This window comes from Salvelinus fontinalis, chromosome 15 (assembly GCF_029448725.1).
Source record: "Salvelinus fontinalis isolate EN_2023a chromosome 15, ASM2944872v1, whole genome shotgun sequence".
Lineage (NCBI taxonomy): Eukaryota > Metazoa > Chordata > Actinopteri > Salmoniformes > Salmonidae > Salvelinus > Salvelinus fontinalis.
The window spans coordinates 34,923,248-34,941,886 of NC_074679.1; the positions used below are offsets into that span (position 1 = coordinate 34,923,248).

The 18,639-nt window shown below is 44.5% G+C and overlaps 1 protein-coding gene across 1 annotated transcript in view; it reads left to right on the forward strand.

The window, feature by feature from the left end:
* Positions 1–2,803: 2,803 nt before the first annotated feature.
* LOC129811862 (26S proteasome regulatory subunit 4) overlaps positions 2,804–18,639 on the forward strand; it is a 47,628-nt gene continuing 31,792 nt past the window's right edge. The window contains exon 1 of the mRNA XM_055863544.1: positions 2,804–2,878. Coding sequence (XP_055719519.1) covers positions 2,819–2,878 — 60 coding nt within the window. The 5' untranslated portion in view covers positions 2,804–2,818. The remainder of the gene's footprint in view (positions 2,879–18,639) is intronic.

An 18,639-nucleotide genomic window follows, 5' to 3' on the forward strand; every position in this document is an offset into this window, starting at 1 on the left:
CATCAGGAGACGTGGAGGAGGCCGTAGGAGGGCAACAACCCAGCAGCAGGACCGCTACCTCCGCCTTTGTGCAAGGAGGCGCACTGCCAGAGCCCTGCAAAATGACCGGATTTACAACAAGTGGAGCTCATTTACAACAAATGGCTGGATTTACAACAAGTGTAGCTTTAAAATGGTGTAAAATACTTGTATGCTTGAGGAATTTAAATTATGGGATTTCTGTTTTTGAATTTGGCGCCCTGCAGTTTTACTGGCTGTTGACGAGGTAGGACGCTACTGTCCCACATACCCTAGAGAGGTTAAGCATGTCCCAGTTTAGGTCACTTAACAGTACAAACTCTGAAGATAGATGGGGCGGGGGGGGGGGGGGCGATCTATTCACATATGGTGTCCAGGGCACAGCTGGGGGCTGAAGGGGGTCTATAACAAGCGGCAATGGTGAGAGACTTGTTTCTGGAAAGGTGGATTTATAAAAGTCAAAGCTCGAATTGTTTGGGAACAGAACTGGATGGTATGACAGAACTCTGCAGGCTCTCTGCAGTAGATTGCAACTCCGCTCCCTTTGGCAGTTCTATCTTGTCAAATGTTATAGTTAGGGATGGAGATTTCAGGATTTTTGGTGGACTTACTAAGCCAGGATTCAGACACGGCTAGGTCATCCGGGTTGGCGGATTGTGCTAAAGCAGTGAATAAAACAAACTTAGGGAGGAGGCTTCTAATGTTAAGCTTTTATGGTTACAGAAGTCAACAAATGAGAGCGCCTGGGGAATGAGAGTTGAGCTAGGGGCTGCAGGGCCTGGGTTAACCTCTGCATCAACAGAGGAGTAGGGTAAGGCTATTGGCTATAAGAACTGGTCGTCTAGTGCTTTCGGAACAGAGTAAAATGAGCAGGCTTTTGTGCGCGGAAGAATAGATTCAAGGCATAATGTACAGACAAGGGTATGGTAGGATGTGAGTACAGTGGCGGTAAACCTAGGCATTGAGTGACGATGAGAGAGGTTTTGTCTCTAGAGGCACCATTTAAGCCAGGTGAGGTCACCGCTTGTGTGGGGGGTGGAACAAAAGGGCTATCTAAGGCATATTGAGCAGAGCTGGAGGCTCTACAGTGAAATAAGACACTAATCACTAACCAAAACAGCAATAGACAAGGCATATTGACATTAGGTAGAGGCTTGTGAATCCGAGTGATCATACGGACCAGTGAGTAGCTAGGCAAGTTGGAGACAAGGCGATTCAGACAGCTAGCAGGCCGGGGCTAGCAGATGGGCCTTCGGGGGATGTCGCAACGGAAGAGCCTGTTGAAACCCCCTCGGACGGTTACGTCGGCAGACCAGTTGTGATCGATCAGCGGGGCTCTGTCAGAAGTAAAAAGGTCCAGGCCAATTGGCAAAATAGGTATTGTAGCCCAAGAATTGGCAGATGGACCTCTTCAGCTAGCCAGGAGATGGGCCTAGCTCCAGGCTAACTGGTGCTCGCTTCGGGACAGATGTTAGCCAGGAGTAGCCACTCTGATAGCAGCCATGCTAGCTGCGATGGTCCGGTGTAAAGGTTCAAAGCTTGCGGTAGGAATCTGGAGATGTGGTAGAGAAAAAGCAGTACGATATGCTCTGGGTTGATATCACGCTGTGCAGACTGGCGGGAATTGATCGGGCTGAGGCTGGCTGATGTCCGGGTTAACGGTGATGACCGCTAGCAGTGGCTAACTGACTGCTAGTTAGCTGGCTAGCTTCTGATGGGGGTTCCGGTTCTGAAGTGTAAAAAAAAAAGCAGATCCATACCACATTGGGTGAGCCGGGTTGCAGCAGAGTATGTTCAGTCCGTAAATGGAAATTAAGATTTTACAAATATATATATATATATATATATATACACAAAGAAAAAAAAAATATATATATATATATACATTGGATGGGACAAGACAAACAGACGTCCGACTGTTACGCCATCTTAGAAACATCCAATAGCCAAATCGTAGTGTAACAGTAGGGGAGCTGGTTCTACTGTTTTTGGCCATTTTGTGGTGAAAAACTGAGCGAGTCAAACATAACACGTCAACTCTGTTACTCATAGATAGGCTAGAAATGTTTAACAATTTTTAAAAAATTGCATTAAATTTTCCTGTCACAAGGTACTTACTATAGATGGATGGAAAACATGGAAAACAGTTTTATGAAGTAGAACATGACAGAATGTTAAAATTAGGTGAAATGAAACGTTTAAATGTTTTTAAAGTTACACAACCCAAAAGGTACTCAATTGGCGGAACAACCCACAAAACAAGCAAAATCCCTAAACACGCACGCATACGAATGTGTGTGTTTCTGTATGATCCCTGTGCATTCTAATGAAGGCAGCCTTATTTGGTTTGTTTGCAGCTACTGTATGTGCTCTCAGCCCCAGAATCCACCGCAGACTGGGTGTGCGTTAGCCTCCTTTAGAATCCAAGAGTGAAATACTTACACACTCCTCTCTAACATGTAGGCTCAGCATTCCCGAACAGTAAAAATAAATGTTGAACAAACTTAATTCCAACTTTCTTTACCTGTTTGTCAACTTTGTCCCTCTGTCTGAGAACTTCCCTGTGGATATTTTGTAAATGGATTATCAACCCAACCTTCAGTAAAATGGTCTGTATATCGATTTGGATTTCCTTTTTTTTTATTTCTTATTGTCAATACTGATCAAATTCGCTAGTGACAGACACTTCCACAATATGAACGACCGGTCGATATGCGGTTATTGTTGACATATTGTGCATCAACTGCAATGAGTCAAGAGATTGAAAATACAAGCGACAGAACGTACCGTTGCCGCAAATATGTGGATACGAAATCTCCACCTACCACCAAAAGGACCAACAGCATGTACAACCGGTAAAGTAAGTGTAAATACAATTCTTTTCAACATTCTGGCTTGTAAAGACTCTTTCGTCTTTTTTAGGGCGACTTCGGGCAGACTGAAAATACATGGAGTAACCATAGTAACAGTGTGATAGTTAGGCAATGGGTGTGTGTCTGATCTATACCATTGACTCCCTCACGCTATCTAAATGTGTGTATGTGTGTTGGCGATTTAAATGCCAGGTGAGACAGATCAATGGAGGTTTCTGATCAATACCATTGACACCCTGCCTCCCTCTATCCCACAGTATAATTGCATACTGTATAGAGTTGAGCTGAAGCATGACGCTTACTGACAGAAACGTGTGTTGCTGTGGGCCACACGCGCACACACACTCACAAAGCAAACAAAAGTAAATGTATGCTCTTCAATACGCCATTGACATCAAAAAGCAACAGACACTAATGTTAATCAGAGCTAATACAAGTCAACAATTATCATGTTCTCTTAAGTAATTTGTAACACTCAGCGTGCATTGAGGGCTGTTTTTAGAGCCATGGTGTGCTTGAATGACAATCGTATGAGTTTATTATTAATTAGCTTTCAGTCATACCAATACAAATCCTTTAGTGAGATGACTGACAGTTATTTGGTTGCCTCAAATGATCTGAATTGAATGGCTGTCTCCCAAAGTGGAGCTGAGTAATGAATAGAGAGCAGCCTGATGAGACAAAACATTGCATGTTTTATCTAATACCCTGCTCACAGTTGAGATGCTGGCTAGGCCAACACTAATGTGGTTTTCCTGTGTTTTACATACATTGAGCATACAAAACATTAGGAACACCATCCTAATATTGAGTTGCACCCCTTTTGCCCTCAGAACAGCCTCAAATTGTGTGGTAATGGACTCCACAAGGTGTATAAAGCGTTCCAAAGGGATGCTGGCCTATGTTGACTCCAATGCTTCCCACAGTTGTGTGAAGTTAGCTAGATAACCTTTGGGGGGTGGACCATTCTTGATACACACAGTAAATTTGTTGAGTGTGAAAAACCCAGCAGCATTGCAGTTCTTGACACACTCAAACCGGTGTGCCTGGCACCTACTACCATACCCCGTTCAAAGGCACTTAAATATTTTGTCTTGCCCATTCCCCCTCTGGCACACATACGCAATCCATTTCTCAATTGTCTGAAGGCGTAAAAATCCTTCTTTAACCGTTCTCCTCCCCTTCATCTCCACTGATTAAAGTGGATTCAACAGGTGACCTCAGTGAGGGATCCTAGCTTTCACCTGGTCAGTCATGTTCCTAATGTTTTGTACACAATGTATATTTCCACATTATGAGGTTGGAAAAGTAAGGGAAAAGTGGTTGTAAAACAGGATATGACCTCAAATACTGATCTGCGTTTGCACTATGTACACGTCCGCACAACACTGTATATCCACTGGATATATTTGCCATGGCAGCATCCCTCCCTCTGCTTATATAGATACATCCCCTCTGTAAATGGTATGTTCCCACTGCAATCAGTCTATACTCCAGAGTTTGATGTTGAATGTTTACTGTACCGATATTGCATATTCTGTTTAACGTCTGTGGACTTGTCTGTATTCTGCTTGTATATTGTCTACTGCTGGCAGCACCTACAGTACACACTAAGGCAAGGATATTTGTAAATGTGACCGACCACCTGTAGTCGGTCTTATGTTGCAACATTTTAAATAGTGTTTTTATTTACATTGTAAAAAAGTCGAGTATTAGAACTATAAAATGGTATATCATAGACTGCAGTTGAGGTACAATGGGAAAGTAATCCTTCTTTGAAAGTTGATCAATTTGTAACACCACTTTTGAAAAAGCCCATGAATCATTTTGGTACACCGTCTGGAGAGGTCCTCTTTGTCTACACGTATTCAGCATTGTTCACTCCCTATTATGCCATAGCCCCACCCATCTCTTTAAGGATTCACATGTGAGACCGTATGCTAAACAGAGTGAGTAAGGTAAAGTAGTAAACAACCAAAGATTTCAAGACTAAAAGTAGTAGTCTACAATAAGGAAAAAGTTCAGGTAAAAATAGACTATCTAGTCCTTGGCCTATATCAAATGTTATTTGTCACGTGTGCCGAATACAACGGATACCGTGAAATGCTTACTTACAAACCCCTAACCAACAATGCAGTTCAAGAAATAGAGTTAAGAAAATATTTGCTAAATAAACTAAAGTAACACAAGAAAATTACAAAATAACGAGGCTATATACAGGAGGTACCAAGTCAATGTGCGGGGGTACAGGTGTCACGCTCTTCTTTGGGAGAAAGAGAGGAAGACCAAAACATAAAACATACAAAGCAACTAGGGTCAGGGTGTGACAAACCCCCCCCCCCCCCAAGGTTTGGACTCCGGCCGCAAAACCCTGAACCTATAGGGGAGGACTGAGGGGCGCCTCTGGACTGAGGGGCGCCTCTGGACTGAGGGGCGCCTCTGGACTGAGGGGCGCCTCTGGACTGAGGGGCGCCTCTGGACTGAGGGGCAGCTCCGGCGGCTCCTGACGGACGGCTCCGGCGGCTCCTGACGGACGGCTCTGGCGGCTCCGGACGGGCGGCTCTAGCGGCTCCGGACGGGCGGCTCTAGCGGCTCAGGACGGGCGGCTCTAGCGGCTCAGGACGGGCGGCTCAGGCTTGCCGAGGCGCACTGTGCGGCGAGCAGGAATAGGGCATACTGGACGCTGGAGGCGCACAGTAGGCCTGGTGCCGGAACTGGTGGTACCGGACTGGGGACACAAACCACTGGGCGAGTGCGGGGAGGAGGAACTGGGCTTACAGGGCTCTGGAGACGCACAGGAAGCCTGGTGCGTGGTGTTGGCACTGGTGGTACTGGATAGACCGGACCGTGAAGACTCACTGGAGGTCTCGAGCTAATGGCCTGCACAACCCTTCCTGGCTGGATGGTAACTCTAGCTCGGCACGTGCGAGGCACAGGACGCACTGGGCTGTGCAGACATACGGGAGACACAGTGCGCAAAGCCGGCGCAGGATATCCTGGCCCAAGGAGACCCGCTGGCTGTCTGGAGAGCAGGGCTGGCACCATCTTCCCTGGCTGGATCCTCACCCTAGCTCGGCAGATGCGGGGAGCTGGTATGTAGCGCACCGGGCTAAGCACGCGTACTGGAGACACCGTGCGTTCTACCGCATAACACGGTGCCCGACCAGTACGACGCTCTCTCTCTCTCCATAGTAAGCACGGGGAGTTTGGGGCTGCCTCTCGGGCTTCCTACCACGCCGCCGTGCTCGTTTCGCCAACTCCGTTCTCCTGTATCCCTCCTCGCACTGCTCCAGCGAATCCCAGGCGGGCTCCGGAACTCTCCCTGGGTCGACCGCCCATCTGTCTCTCTTCCCAAGTTGTATAGTCCAGATTCTGCTCCCATGTCCAGAAATCCTGACATCGCTGCCTCTCCTGCTCGTTACCACGCTGCTTGGTCCTTGGTTGGTGGGTTATTCTGTCACGCTCTTCTTTGGGAGAAAGAGAGGAGGACCAAAACATACAAAGCAAACTATGGTCAGGGTCTGACAACAGGTTAGTTGAGGTAATTTGTACATGTAGGCAGGGGTAACGTGACTATGCATAGATAACAAACAGCGAGTAGCAGCAGTGTATAAACAAAGGGGGGGTGTCAATGTAAATTGTCCAGGTGGCCATTTGATTAATTGTTCAGCAGTAATATGGCTTGGGGGTAAAAGCCTTTTGGACCTAGACTTGGCATTCCAGTACTGCTTGCCATGCGATAGCAGAAAGAAAGAATCGTCTATGGTGTCTGGAGTCTGGAGTCCTTGACAATTTTTTTGGGGCCTTCCTCTGACACCGCCTAGTAGGTTCTGGATGGCAGGAAGCTTGGCCACAGTGATGTACTGGGCCGTACTCATTACCCTCTATAGCGCCTTGCGGTCAGATGCCGAGCAGTTGCCATACCAGGTGGTGATGGAACCGGTCAGGATGCTCTCGATGGTGCAGATATAGAACATTTTGAGGATCTTGGGACCCATGCCAAATCATTTCAGTCTCCTGAGGTGGAAAAAGTGTTGTCGTGCCCTCTTCACAACTGTCTAGGTGTGTTTGGACCATGATAGTTCGTTGGTGATGTGGACACCAAGGAACATACCTTTCGACCCGCTCCACTACAGCCCCGTCGATGTTAATGGGGGGCCTGTTCAGCCCTCCGTTTACTATAGTCCACAATCAGCTCCTTTGTCTTGCTCACATTTTGAGGGAGAAGTTGTTCTGGCACCAAACTACCAGGTCTCTGACCTCCTCCAAATAGGCTGTCTCATCATTGTCGACTTATGTCGTCAGCAAACTTAATGATGGTGTTGGAGTCGTGCTTTGGCCGTGCAGTCGTTAGTGAACAGGGAGTACAGGAGGGGACTAAACACGCACCCCTGGACACAGTCGTCCGGACAGCTTGTGTTCTCATGCTTGCTTCAGTGTTGCTTGCCTCAAAGAGCATAAAAGGCATTTAGCTTGTCTGTTAGGCTCGCGTCACTGGGCAGCTCGCGGCTGGGTTTCCCATTGTAGTCCGTAATAGTTTGCAAGCCCTGCCACATCCGACGAGCAGGTGTAGTAGGATTCAATCTTAGTCCTTTATTGACGCTTTGCGTGTTTGATGGTTCATCTGAGGGCATAGTGGGATTTCTTGTAAGCGTCCGGGATTAGTGTCCCGCTCCTTGAAAGCGGCAGCTCTAGCCTTTAGCTCGGTCCGGATGTTGCCTGTAATCCATGACTTCTGGTTGGGATGTGTCACTGTGGGGACGACCTCGTCGATGCACTTATTGAAGCCAGTGACTGATGTGGTATACTCCTCAATTCCATTGGCTGAATCCCGGAACATTTTCCAATCTAACAAAACAGTCCTGTAGCATCCACATCATCTGACCACTTCCATATTGAACAAGTCACTGGTACTTCCTGCTATAGTTTTTGCTAGTAAGCAGGAATCAGGAGGATAGAATTGTGGTCAAATTTGCCAAATGGAGAGCGAGGGAAAGCTTTGTATGCCTCTGGAGTAAAGGTGGTCTAGAGTTTCTTTCCTCTGGTTGCACATGTGACATGCTGGTAGAAATGAGGTAAAACAGATTTCAGTTTGCCTGCATTAAAGTCCCCAGCTGCTAGGAGCACCATGTCTGGATGAGCATTTTCTTGTTTGCTTATGGCCTTATACAGCGTGTTGAGTGCCAGCATCGGTTTGTGGTGGTAAATAGATGGCTACGAATAATATATATATAAGAAATCTCTTGGTAGATTTATCTACAGCTTGTCATGAGGTATTCTACCTCATGCAAGTGTCGTGTCTTTGCTATCGTTAAATTGAAGACTTATAGTTTTTATAAAAGATTCCTGTAATTAGGGATTACGCTATCACTTGAGTAATAACGTAACTAATTAACTACACTGCTCAAAAAAATAAAGGGAACACTTAAACAACACAATGTAACTCCAAGTCAATCACACTTCTGTGAAATCAAACTGTCCACTTAGGAAGCAACACTGATTGACAATAAATTTCACATGCTGTTGTGCAAATGGAATAGACAAAAGGTGGAAATTATAGGCAATTAGCAAGACACCCCCCCAAAACAGGAGTGATTCTGCAGGTGGTGACCACAGACCCATTCTCAGTTCCTATGCTTCCTGGCTGATGTTTTGGTCACTTATGAATGCTGGCGGTGCTCTCACTCTAGTGGTAGCATGAGACGGAGTCTACAACCCACACAAGTGGCTCAGGTAGTGCAGCTCATCCAGGATGGCACATCAATGCGAGCTGTGGCAAGAAGGTTTGCTGTGTCTGTCAGCGTAGTGTCCAGAGCATGCAGGCGCTACCAGGAGACAGGCCAGTACATCAGGAGACGTGGAGGAGGCCGTAGGAGGGCAACAACCCAGCAGCAGGACCGGTACCTCCGCCTTAGTGCAAGGAGGTGCACTGCCAGAGCCCTGCAAAATGACCTCCAGCAGGCCACTGTGGCCTTTGTTTAGCTAGCTAGCTACATATCTAAACAAAAGACTCCACTTCGCCAGTTGATTACATGACCCATCAAATTAGCCAGGTGTGTTAGGGGGTGATTATGGCCATCTATTGTATTTCACGAAACATGTGTACATGTCTCGACAATAGTGAACCATCCACTTAGCTAGATGTGGCTGGGGGCGGTAAAAGCCTTTTTCACATAACCCATCAATTTAGACATCTGTCTGGGTAAGCATCATCTAATAATTATAAAATACACTGCTCAAAAAAATAAAGGGAACACTTAAACAACACAACACAGCATTCAAAAGTGACCAAAACATCAGCCAGGAAGCATATGAATTGAGAAGTGGTCTGTGGTCACCACCTGCAGAATCACTCCTTTATTGGGGGTGTCTTGCTAATTGCCTATAATTTCCAACTTTTGTCTATTCCATTTGCACAACAGCATGTGAAATTTATTGTCAATCAGTGTTGCTTCCTAAGTGGACAGTTTGATTTCACAGAAGTGTGAATGACTTGGAGTTACATTGTGTTGTTTAAGTGTTCCCTTTATTTTTTTGAGCAGTGTATTTTATAATTATTAGATGATGCTTACCCAGACAGATTTGTCTAAATTGATGGGTTATGTGAAAAAGGCTTTTACCGCCCCCAGCCACATCTAGCTAAGTGGATGGTTCACTATTGTCGAGACATGTACACATGTTTCGTGAAATACAATAGATGGCCATAATCACCCCCTAACACACCTGGCTAATTTGATGGGTCATGTAATCAACTGGCGAAGTGGAGTCTTTTGTTTAGATATGTAGCTAGCTAGCTAAACAATGAACCATAATCCCAACCCATACAGTACTAGCTAGCAATACAAACAGATTGTCATAGCTAGCCTCCATGCATGAAATGCCGTAGTATGAATCTGCAGGTAGCTAAAGCTAACCAACTAGCTTTAATGCTAGCTAACATTAGGCTATAACTGGCAATGCAAATCACTTTATGTTATACAAATAATTTACATTTAAGTCATTTAGCAGACGCTCTTATCCAGAGCGACTTACAAATTGGAAAGTTCATACATATTCATCCTGGTCCCCCCGTGGGTATTGAACCCTGGTCCCCCCCGTGGGAATTGAACCCACAACCCTGGCGTTGCAAGCGCCATGCTCTACCAACTGAGCCACACGGGACCACTAGTAGTGGTAATATTACTAGACCATACACGTAATGTTAGCGAGCGAGCCAGCAGGCTAATGTTCGCTAGCTAGCTAACAGTGCGCTTTAACTTGTAATGAAAATTACTTTCTGACTAAATTATAAACATACAATATCTAAAAATGTAGCTAGACTCTTACCCGTTTACTTGGATGAACGCTTCACGGCAGATTAGAACCCCTAAGTAAGACGTCCTGTCATTTCTGAGTTTGTAGCTACAGCTTGTTTGGTCCGATGTGTCAAGTCAGTCCGGTTCACACTGAACGTGTGCAGAAAGTAGTCACAACTTTTTCCCACTGATCTTTGTCGATAGCGCCTGATAAGTTCAGGGCAGCAACGCTTTTGCAGTTCTCCATGGCTAACGTTCTCCATGGCTAACGTTATCTTTTAAAAAAAGCAGCGGTAGCAAGGATTACCTACACATACTGAGCAGCTAATGTTATAAACAGGAGCATGCTACATGGCAGACCAATGCAATCTCATCTCTCGGAATGTCCAGCCCATCCATTATCTCAGCCAATCATGGCTGACGTGACAACCGCCTGGCTTCTTGAAACGGGTCACCAATGTACTTGGCGAATAAAAGTGATTCTGAAAATAAAATAAAATATCTCCAAGCTAGAATCATGTGACTCGCTGCGCACATGCTCAGTTTAGTCCGCAACCCTCGAAAAAAGCAAGATCCTTCGATAGATACTGCAAATTTTTTTGAGATCTGATTTTGAGGTCAAAGTAATTTTTTGAACAAATTTGTTTTTGTGATGGCATCACCTGCATTCACCAGACATATCAGGTTTACAACCACCAGTGTGTGTAGTTATATTTGATGTAAGTTAGCAATACTAAAGTTAACATGTAGCTAAAACTGAAGTTAGCTAATGGCTGAAAGGGTCATGGTTAGTTAGTTGTAACAAGCCTAATGAGGTCTGGGTGCAGTGTTGGGAATGCAAATGATGGGTCCACCAAGTCTGTAACCCGGGACTTTCATACCAGTCACAGCTGATTCTGATTGAACATGTCCAACAACATTCCCTCATACACACACCGCTCTCTCGCTCTTAAACTCTCTGTTAAACACACAGACCACAAACATTCTGTTTTTTAGTTCAGATGTTATGTTGGGACAGTTAATGGAGTGTAAAAAAAATAAACATTATGATTTGTATTAATATTTTATTTCTGCCACAATGTTAATCATGGCAGTGTTGTTCTCAAAGGCTTTCAATATTTTGTTGCATTTTATGATTTATGACCAGGGAGGTGGGATAAATTGTAGCATTTGAATCCTTGTATTTGAGACAGTCACACCTTGTCTGATTTAGAGATAATACCTTTACTAATTTGTAGCTGACAGATGGAAGTTGTTCCTATCACATTTTGAATGTAGTATGCTCAAACAATCGCTGAGAATATGACAAATACAGAAAGTGTTCAATTGTGAAAATTATGATATTGCCCTTTTAGTGTAAGAGCTGTTTGAATTGCCTGCAATGTCAGCCTGTTTTGGTGGGGTGGATTTTTGGCCTGCCTAAGTTAATAGGCCAATAAGAAAGAGTTCCAAACCTCTCTGCCAATAACCATTCGTTTCCCCTCCCAATTCAGACCACTCCCAGACAGTCCTAGCAAAATTATAGCTTTTTGAAAATTTTAATTGAATACAATCATAGTAAGGTACTTAATTGTTAACCAGAACACTTTATTTGGATATATGCTCTACAGATTGTCATACTAGCAACAAACTCTGTTGATAAGCAACTGTTTGCTAGGTGCAGGGTTAGGGTACAGGTTAAGTTTAAGGTAAGGATAAGGGTTAGAAGATAGTTGAAATGTAACTGATAGTCTGCAGTAAAGCTCGATAACCAACAACAACGGGGTGCATATTCAGAGAAATGATCCTCCATTTATAACTATCTCGCCCAGATAAACAAAGCAGTAGCAATAGAAGCATTAGATTGGGCATGAAGTGTGTTTGTTTGGCAGAGAGACTGTAATTAAGGCTTGATAAAATGCTTCAAATAAAGGGTGTATTTACTCAAAAAAATTGAAGTGTGAGTACTGCTGTCATTGGGTGGTTTTATGCAGTGAAATTAAGCGTGGGAAAGATGAATGGCAGTTTCCTGCGGTCAAACTGCATAAACTCTGCTGTGTGTGTGTGTTAGGGAGCAAGGGACAGTGGCGGGTTGGGGGGATTGTCCCGCTGTCTCTCACTGGGCTTCAGTTCTTTATTACACTTTGTGTTTTACTACAAAATGAAGGCACAAAAATTATAACAACCCCCCCCCCCCCTCACACCATGTAGTTTGGAAACCCCTTCAAGCAAACAAAGAGAACCCCCCCCCCCCCCCCCCCCCCCCCCCCCACCCTCTCAACGGTGTTCTCAACTGTGGCAAGACATCCAAAAGAGGGCATCTGAGGGAAAATACAGAGAGGAGAAAATGGAGAGAGAATATGAGGAGGGAGGAGAGAATATGAGGAGGGAGGAGAGAATATGAGGAGGGAGGAGAGAATATGAGGAGGGAGGAGAGAATATGAGGAGGGAGGAGAGAATATGAGGAGGGAGGAGAGAATATGAGGAGGGAGGAGAGAATATGAGGAGGGAGGAGAGAATATGAGGAGGGAGGAGAGAATATGAGGAGGGAGGAGAGAATATGAGGAGGGAGGAGAGAATATGAGGAGGGAGGAGAGAATACGAGGATGGGGGAGGGAGGGAGAATACAAGGAGGACAGAATACAGGGAGGAGAGAGGAGAATTCAATGAAGAGAGGAGAGAATGCAGAGATGAGGGTGGGAGAATACAAGGGGGAGAGAATACAGGGAGCGAGAGGAGAGAATACAGGGAGGAGAGAATACAAGGAGGGATTAGAGAGTACGGTGAGTAGAGTACGGTGAGTAGGGAATACAGGGAGGAGGAGGGAGGGAGGAAAAAGGGAGAATACAGGGAGGAGAGAATACAGGGAGGAGGAGGGAGGGAGAATACAGGGAGGAGAGAATACAGGGAGGAGGAGGGAGGGAGAATACAGGGAGGAGGAGAGAATACAGGGAGGAGGGAGGGAGAATACAGGGAGAGAATACAGGGAGGAGGAGGAGAGAATACAAGGAGGAGAGAATGCAGAGATGAGGGAGGGAGAATACAAGGGGGAGAGAATACAGGGAGCGGGGGGAGAGAGGAGAGAATACAGGGAGGAAAGAATACAAGGAGGGATTAGAGAGTACGGTGAGTAGAGAATACAAGGAGAGGAGGAGAGAATACAAGGAGAGGAGGAGAGAATACAAGGAGAGGAGGAGAGAATACAGGGAGGAGAGAATACAATGTGGAGAGAATACCGGGAGGGAATACAGTGTGGAGAGAGCATATAGGGAGGAGGGAGAGTACAGGGAGGAGGCAGGCAGAGAATAGAGTGGAGAGAATACAAGGTGGAGAGAGGGGAGAATACGGGGAGCTGTCAAGCGAGGCAGCAGTCCCAGCCAGAGAGACAGCGGATGAGTTGATCCTTCATGCTTGGTTGACCCTTTACAATACATAAAATACGATTCAAACCTGACACCCAGCCGTGCACCATCACCTGTTGTTCTACCTAGTGTCCCCCACCACCACCACCTCTATAGCGTTGCATGCTGTCCCACCTAGTGGGGCCTTGCCCCCCATTAACTGTGCCATCTATTGGGGTCTTGCCTCCCCGTTTGCTGTTCCACCTTGTAGGAATTCTCCCCCCGTCTGCCTCCCATCACTCTCCCTGCACCTGCCGTACATCACATAGCACACTGCAACCAGCCATCTCTTGCCAGGGGTCAGTGCACTGCACTGACTCACACAAACCCACTCACACACACCTACACACACTTATGTACAGACACACACTCAAACATACACCTACTCTCCCACACGCCTACTCAAACCCCCATGTATTATCTCCCCTCTCCCGCTCCTGACCTTCCACAGCAGGAGGGCGGAAAGAAAAAGATCAAAAGGAGGAGAGCAGGTACATGTAAACTCATCATGTCACTCAGTGACATATGTCAGGGGTGCTTTTACCTCTCTCACACACACACACCCCACACGCCATCTCCCCCTCTCTCTTTCTCTCCCTCACTCATTCCCTCGTTTTCTCTCTCTCCTTCCCTCTTTCTCTCCCTCTCCACCCTCTCTCTAGCTCTAAATTATTTCTCTGCCCTCCTCTTTCTCTCCCTTTCATTCACAGGTGCCTGCTGCACTGAGTTGGCACTCTCAAACGGCGGCTGTCTGACTTGTCATGCCGATGCTGTGTCTCCAAGCTGAGAAAGTCCTGACTTGAAAGAGATCATATAAGATCAAGCATTCTGTGGTGTCTCATTTTGCTCTTGGGGGTACAGTAGCTCTAACTTAGTGTAGAGAGAGACAGAGACACAGCGAGAGATACAGAGAGAGACATAACCAAGTCATGAGAAAACAAACAGATAATTACTTGACACATTGGAATGAATCAACAAAAAAACTGAGCAAACTACAGTAGAATGCTATTTGGCCCTTAACAGAGTACATCCTGGCAGAATACCTGTACAGACTCAGTGAGCATAGCCTTGCTATTGAGAGAGGCCGCCGTAGGCAGACCTGGATCTCAAGAGAAGACCGGCTATGTGCACCTGCCCACAAAATGAGGTGGAAACTGAGCTGCACTTCCTAACCTCCTGCCCAATGTATGAACATATTAGAGACACATATTTCCCTCAGATTACACAGACCCACAAAGAATTTGAAAATCAAATTTTGATAAACTCTCATATCTACTGGGTGAAATACCATCACAGCAGCAAGACTTGTGACCGGTTGTCACAAGAAAAGTGCAACCAGTGAAGAACATACACCATTGTAAATACAAACCATGTGTTCATTTATTTTCCCTTTTGTACTTTAACTAATTACACATAATTATAACACTGCATATAGCCATAATATGATATTTGAAATGTCTTTATTCTATAATGTTTATTTCACTTTTGTTTTTTATCCATTTCGCTTGATTTGGCAATGTAAACATGTTTCCAATTTCAATAAAGCCTGTTGAGAGAGAGAGAGAATCAGTATAATAGTTCTACAGATTTACAGTGCCATCTACACACAGTAGTAGATGTCTCATTTACATAAGTATTCACACCCCATGTGAAAACATGTATTTAGACATTTTAGCAAATTTATTGAAAATGAAATACAGAAATATCTAATTTACATAAGCATTCACACCCATGTTAAAATCACATTTGGCAATTACAGGATTTAACAATATTTGCACATTTTCAAAATTCTTCAAGCTCTGTCAAATTGGTTGTTGATCATTGCAAGTATTCCCATAGATATGCAAGCAGATTTAAGTCGAACCTGTAAGTCGGCCACTCAGGAACATTCTCTTCTTGGTAAGCAATTCCAGTGTAGATTTGGCCTTGTGTTTATTGTCCTTCTGAAAGGTGAATTCATCTCCCAGTGTCTAGTGGAAAGCAGACTGAACCAGGTTTTCCTCTAGGATTTTGCCTATGCTTAGCGCCATTCCATTTCTTTTTTTATCCTGAAAAATTCCCTAGTCCTTAATGATTACAAGCATACCCATAACATGATGCGGCTACCACTATGCTTGAAAATATGGAGGGTGGTCCTCATTAATGTTGTACTGTATTTACCCAAGACTTAACACTTTGTATTCAGCACAAAAAGTGAATTGCTTTGCCACATTTTTTTGCAGTATTACTTTAGTGCTTTGTTGCAAACAGGATATATGTTTTGGAATATATTCTGTACAAGCTTCCTTTTCACTCTATCAATTAGGTAAGTATTGTGGAGTAACTACAATGTTGTTGATCCATCATCAGTTTTCTCCTGTCACATCCATTAAACTCTGTAACTGTTTTAAAGTCACCATTTACCTGATTGTGAAATACCTGAGCGGTTTCCTTCCGCTCCTGCAACTGAGTTAGGAAGGACACCTGTATCTTTGTAGTGACTGGGTGTTCCATCCAAAGTGTAATTAATAACCTCACCATGCTCAAAGGGATATTCAATGTCTGTTTTTTTTTATCCATCAACCAATAGGTGCCCATCTTTGCAAGGCACTGGAAAACCTCCCTGGTCTTTGTGGTTGAGTCTGTGTTTGAAATTCACTGCTCGACTGAGGGATCTTACAGATAATTGGATATGTCAGGTACAGAGATGAGGTAGTCATTCAAAAATCATTTTAAACACAATTATTGCATACAGTGAGTCCATGCAACTTATTATGTGACTTGTTAATTAATTTTTATTTAAGTATAGGTTTACTTCTGAACTTATTTAAGCTTCCCATAACAAAGGTGGTGAATACTTATTGACAAGGCATTTCAGCTTTTCATTTTTTATTAATTTAAAATATATAATTCCACTTTAACATTATGGGGTATCATGTGTATGACAGTGACGGAACTCAATTTAATCTGTTTAAAATTCAGGCTATGACACATTTTCAAAACGGGATGTGAATACTTTCTGAATGCACAGTACATGAACCTTACAGTGATGACAGTTGATATCATACTGCTGGTTCTCTTTTCTCCCTAGTAGTTCATTGGTAAATATAACCTATTGGCCAGAAAGTCCACTCACCTGGTTTTTCAGTTCTGAGGCAGCCATTGATCAGAGAAGGAAGATGAAAACCAACATTGATGTGGACTGAGATGGCTCAGGCAGTCATCTAACAAAGTGGTGTCTCTCAGTTTTGTCTGTATTTAACATCTCGACAGGCTACAAACCCCATCCAGGTTGGAGTTGGAAATCAACGCTAACCATATTTATATGGTGTTAGATTTAAACGTCCACAAATGACAACACTGCAAATCCTCACACGCTGGTGTGACAAGCAACGACTTAGATGAATCAGCCATTAAGAAGATAAAGGAGACTCTGACAACTGCATGGAGCTCTATGGTGGCACACAGAGTTTCTTCATGACCTTTAACTGCAGTGTGTGAATTTATAAGAAGAGAAATAGAGCAGAAGGATATGCAGTAGAGAGGCAGAGAGCAGAAGGATATACAGTAGAGAGGCAGAGAGCAGAAGGATATACAGTAGAGAGGCAGAGAGCAGAAGGATATACAGTAGAGAGGCAGAGAGCAGAAGGATATACAGTAGAGAGGCAGAGAGCAGAAGGATATGCAGTAGAGAGGCAGAGAGCAGAAGGATATACAGTAGAGAGGCAGAGAGCAGAAGGATATACAGTAGAGAGGCAGAGAGCAGAAGGATATACAGTAGAGAGGCAGAGAGCAGAAGGATATACAGTAGAGAGGCAGAGAGCAGAAGGATATACAGTAGAGAGGCAGAGAGCAGAAGGATATACAGTAGAGAGGCAGAGAGCAGAAGGATATACAGTAGAGAGGCAGAGAGCAGAAGGATATACAGTAGAGAGGCAGAGAGCAGAAGGATATACAGTAGAGAGGCAGAGAGCAGAAGGATATACAGTAGAGAGGCAGAGAGCAGAAGGATATACAGTAGAGAGGCAGAGAGCAGAAGGATATACAGTAGAGAGGCAGAAGGATATACAGTAGAGGCAGAGAGCAGAAGGATATACAGGAGAGGCAGAGAGCAGTGGAGAGAGAAAGACAGGTGGGGAGAGAGAGGTGGAGAGCCAGGGAAAGTGAAGGAGAGAGAGACTGTGTGTTGTGGGTGGGTGTGTGATTGAGTGCATCCTGGTGCAGCTAACTCCCCAAGGTACCATGGGCTGGATCCATTCCTAATAGGATGATGTCACAGTGGACTCGCCAAAGCAGCTCTCAAAAACAACGTCCCTGGACAGCTCTTTAATCATCTCTAGCTCGGCCACCGAATAGACTACCAGCTCTCACAGTCTCACATCAGAATTAGAAGTTCATCCATGTTTCTCAAACGTCAAATTTCGAAGTGTTGAAGGTTAGGTTTAGGTATTAACTCCGAATCATTTTTAAGGTTAGGGTTAAGTTCAGGCATTAACTCCAAATGTTAAGGTAAGGGTTAAGTTTTGGGATAGGCTTAAAACAAAACTATGAAAAACAACTTTCTATCACTGGATTTGGTCTTACAACATTTGGAATCAGAGGCAGATGCATATACCCATCTGCCAACCGCACCCTAGCAAAACCAAAACCTACCTGAAGGTAACGACACTCACTGTTGCCCCTGTGGCCGGTTTCCACATCTCCTGACGTCCTCGGACATGGATGGACGTCAAATACTGACTTGTATAATGGGTGACCTCATTGGAATAGACAGCAGAATCCATTTACTGACTCTGTATGAATAGAAGACTACACACACACACACTGGCATACACACAAATACATATACACACATGCACGAACACGTACACTTTTAGTTATTCTGTACATACATGCATGAACATTCACTTGCTATTCATTCAACAGGTATATAACCATAATGACCTGTGAAATAGAAATGCGCTCTGTTTCCTATACTTATGCACGCTCACTGTACGCAGCTCCAGAACTACTCAAATACATTCTTTATTGTTTATCCATAATCCAGTGCAGTATTATCTCCAGTCAGAAATCTCCTCGTTATGGCTCTGTAAT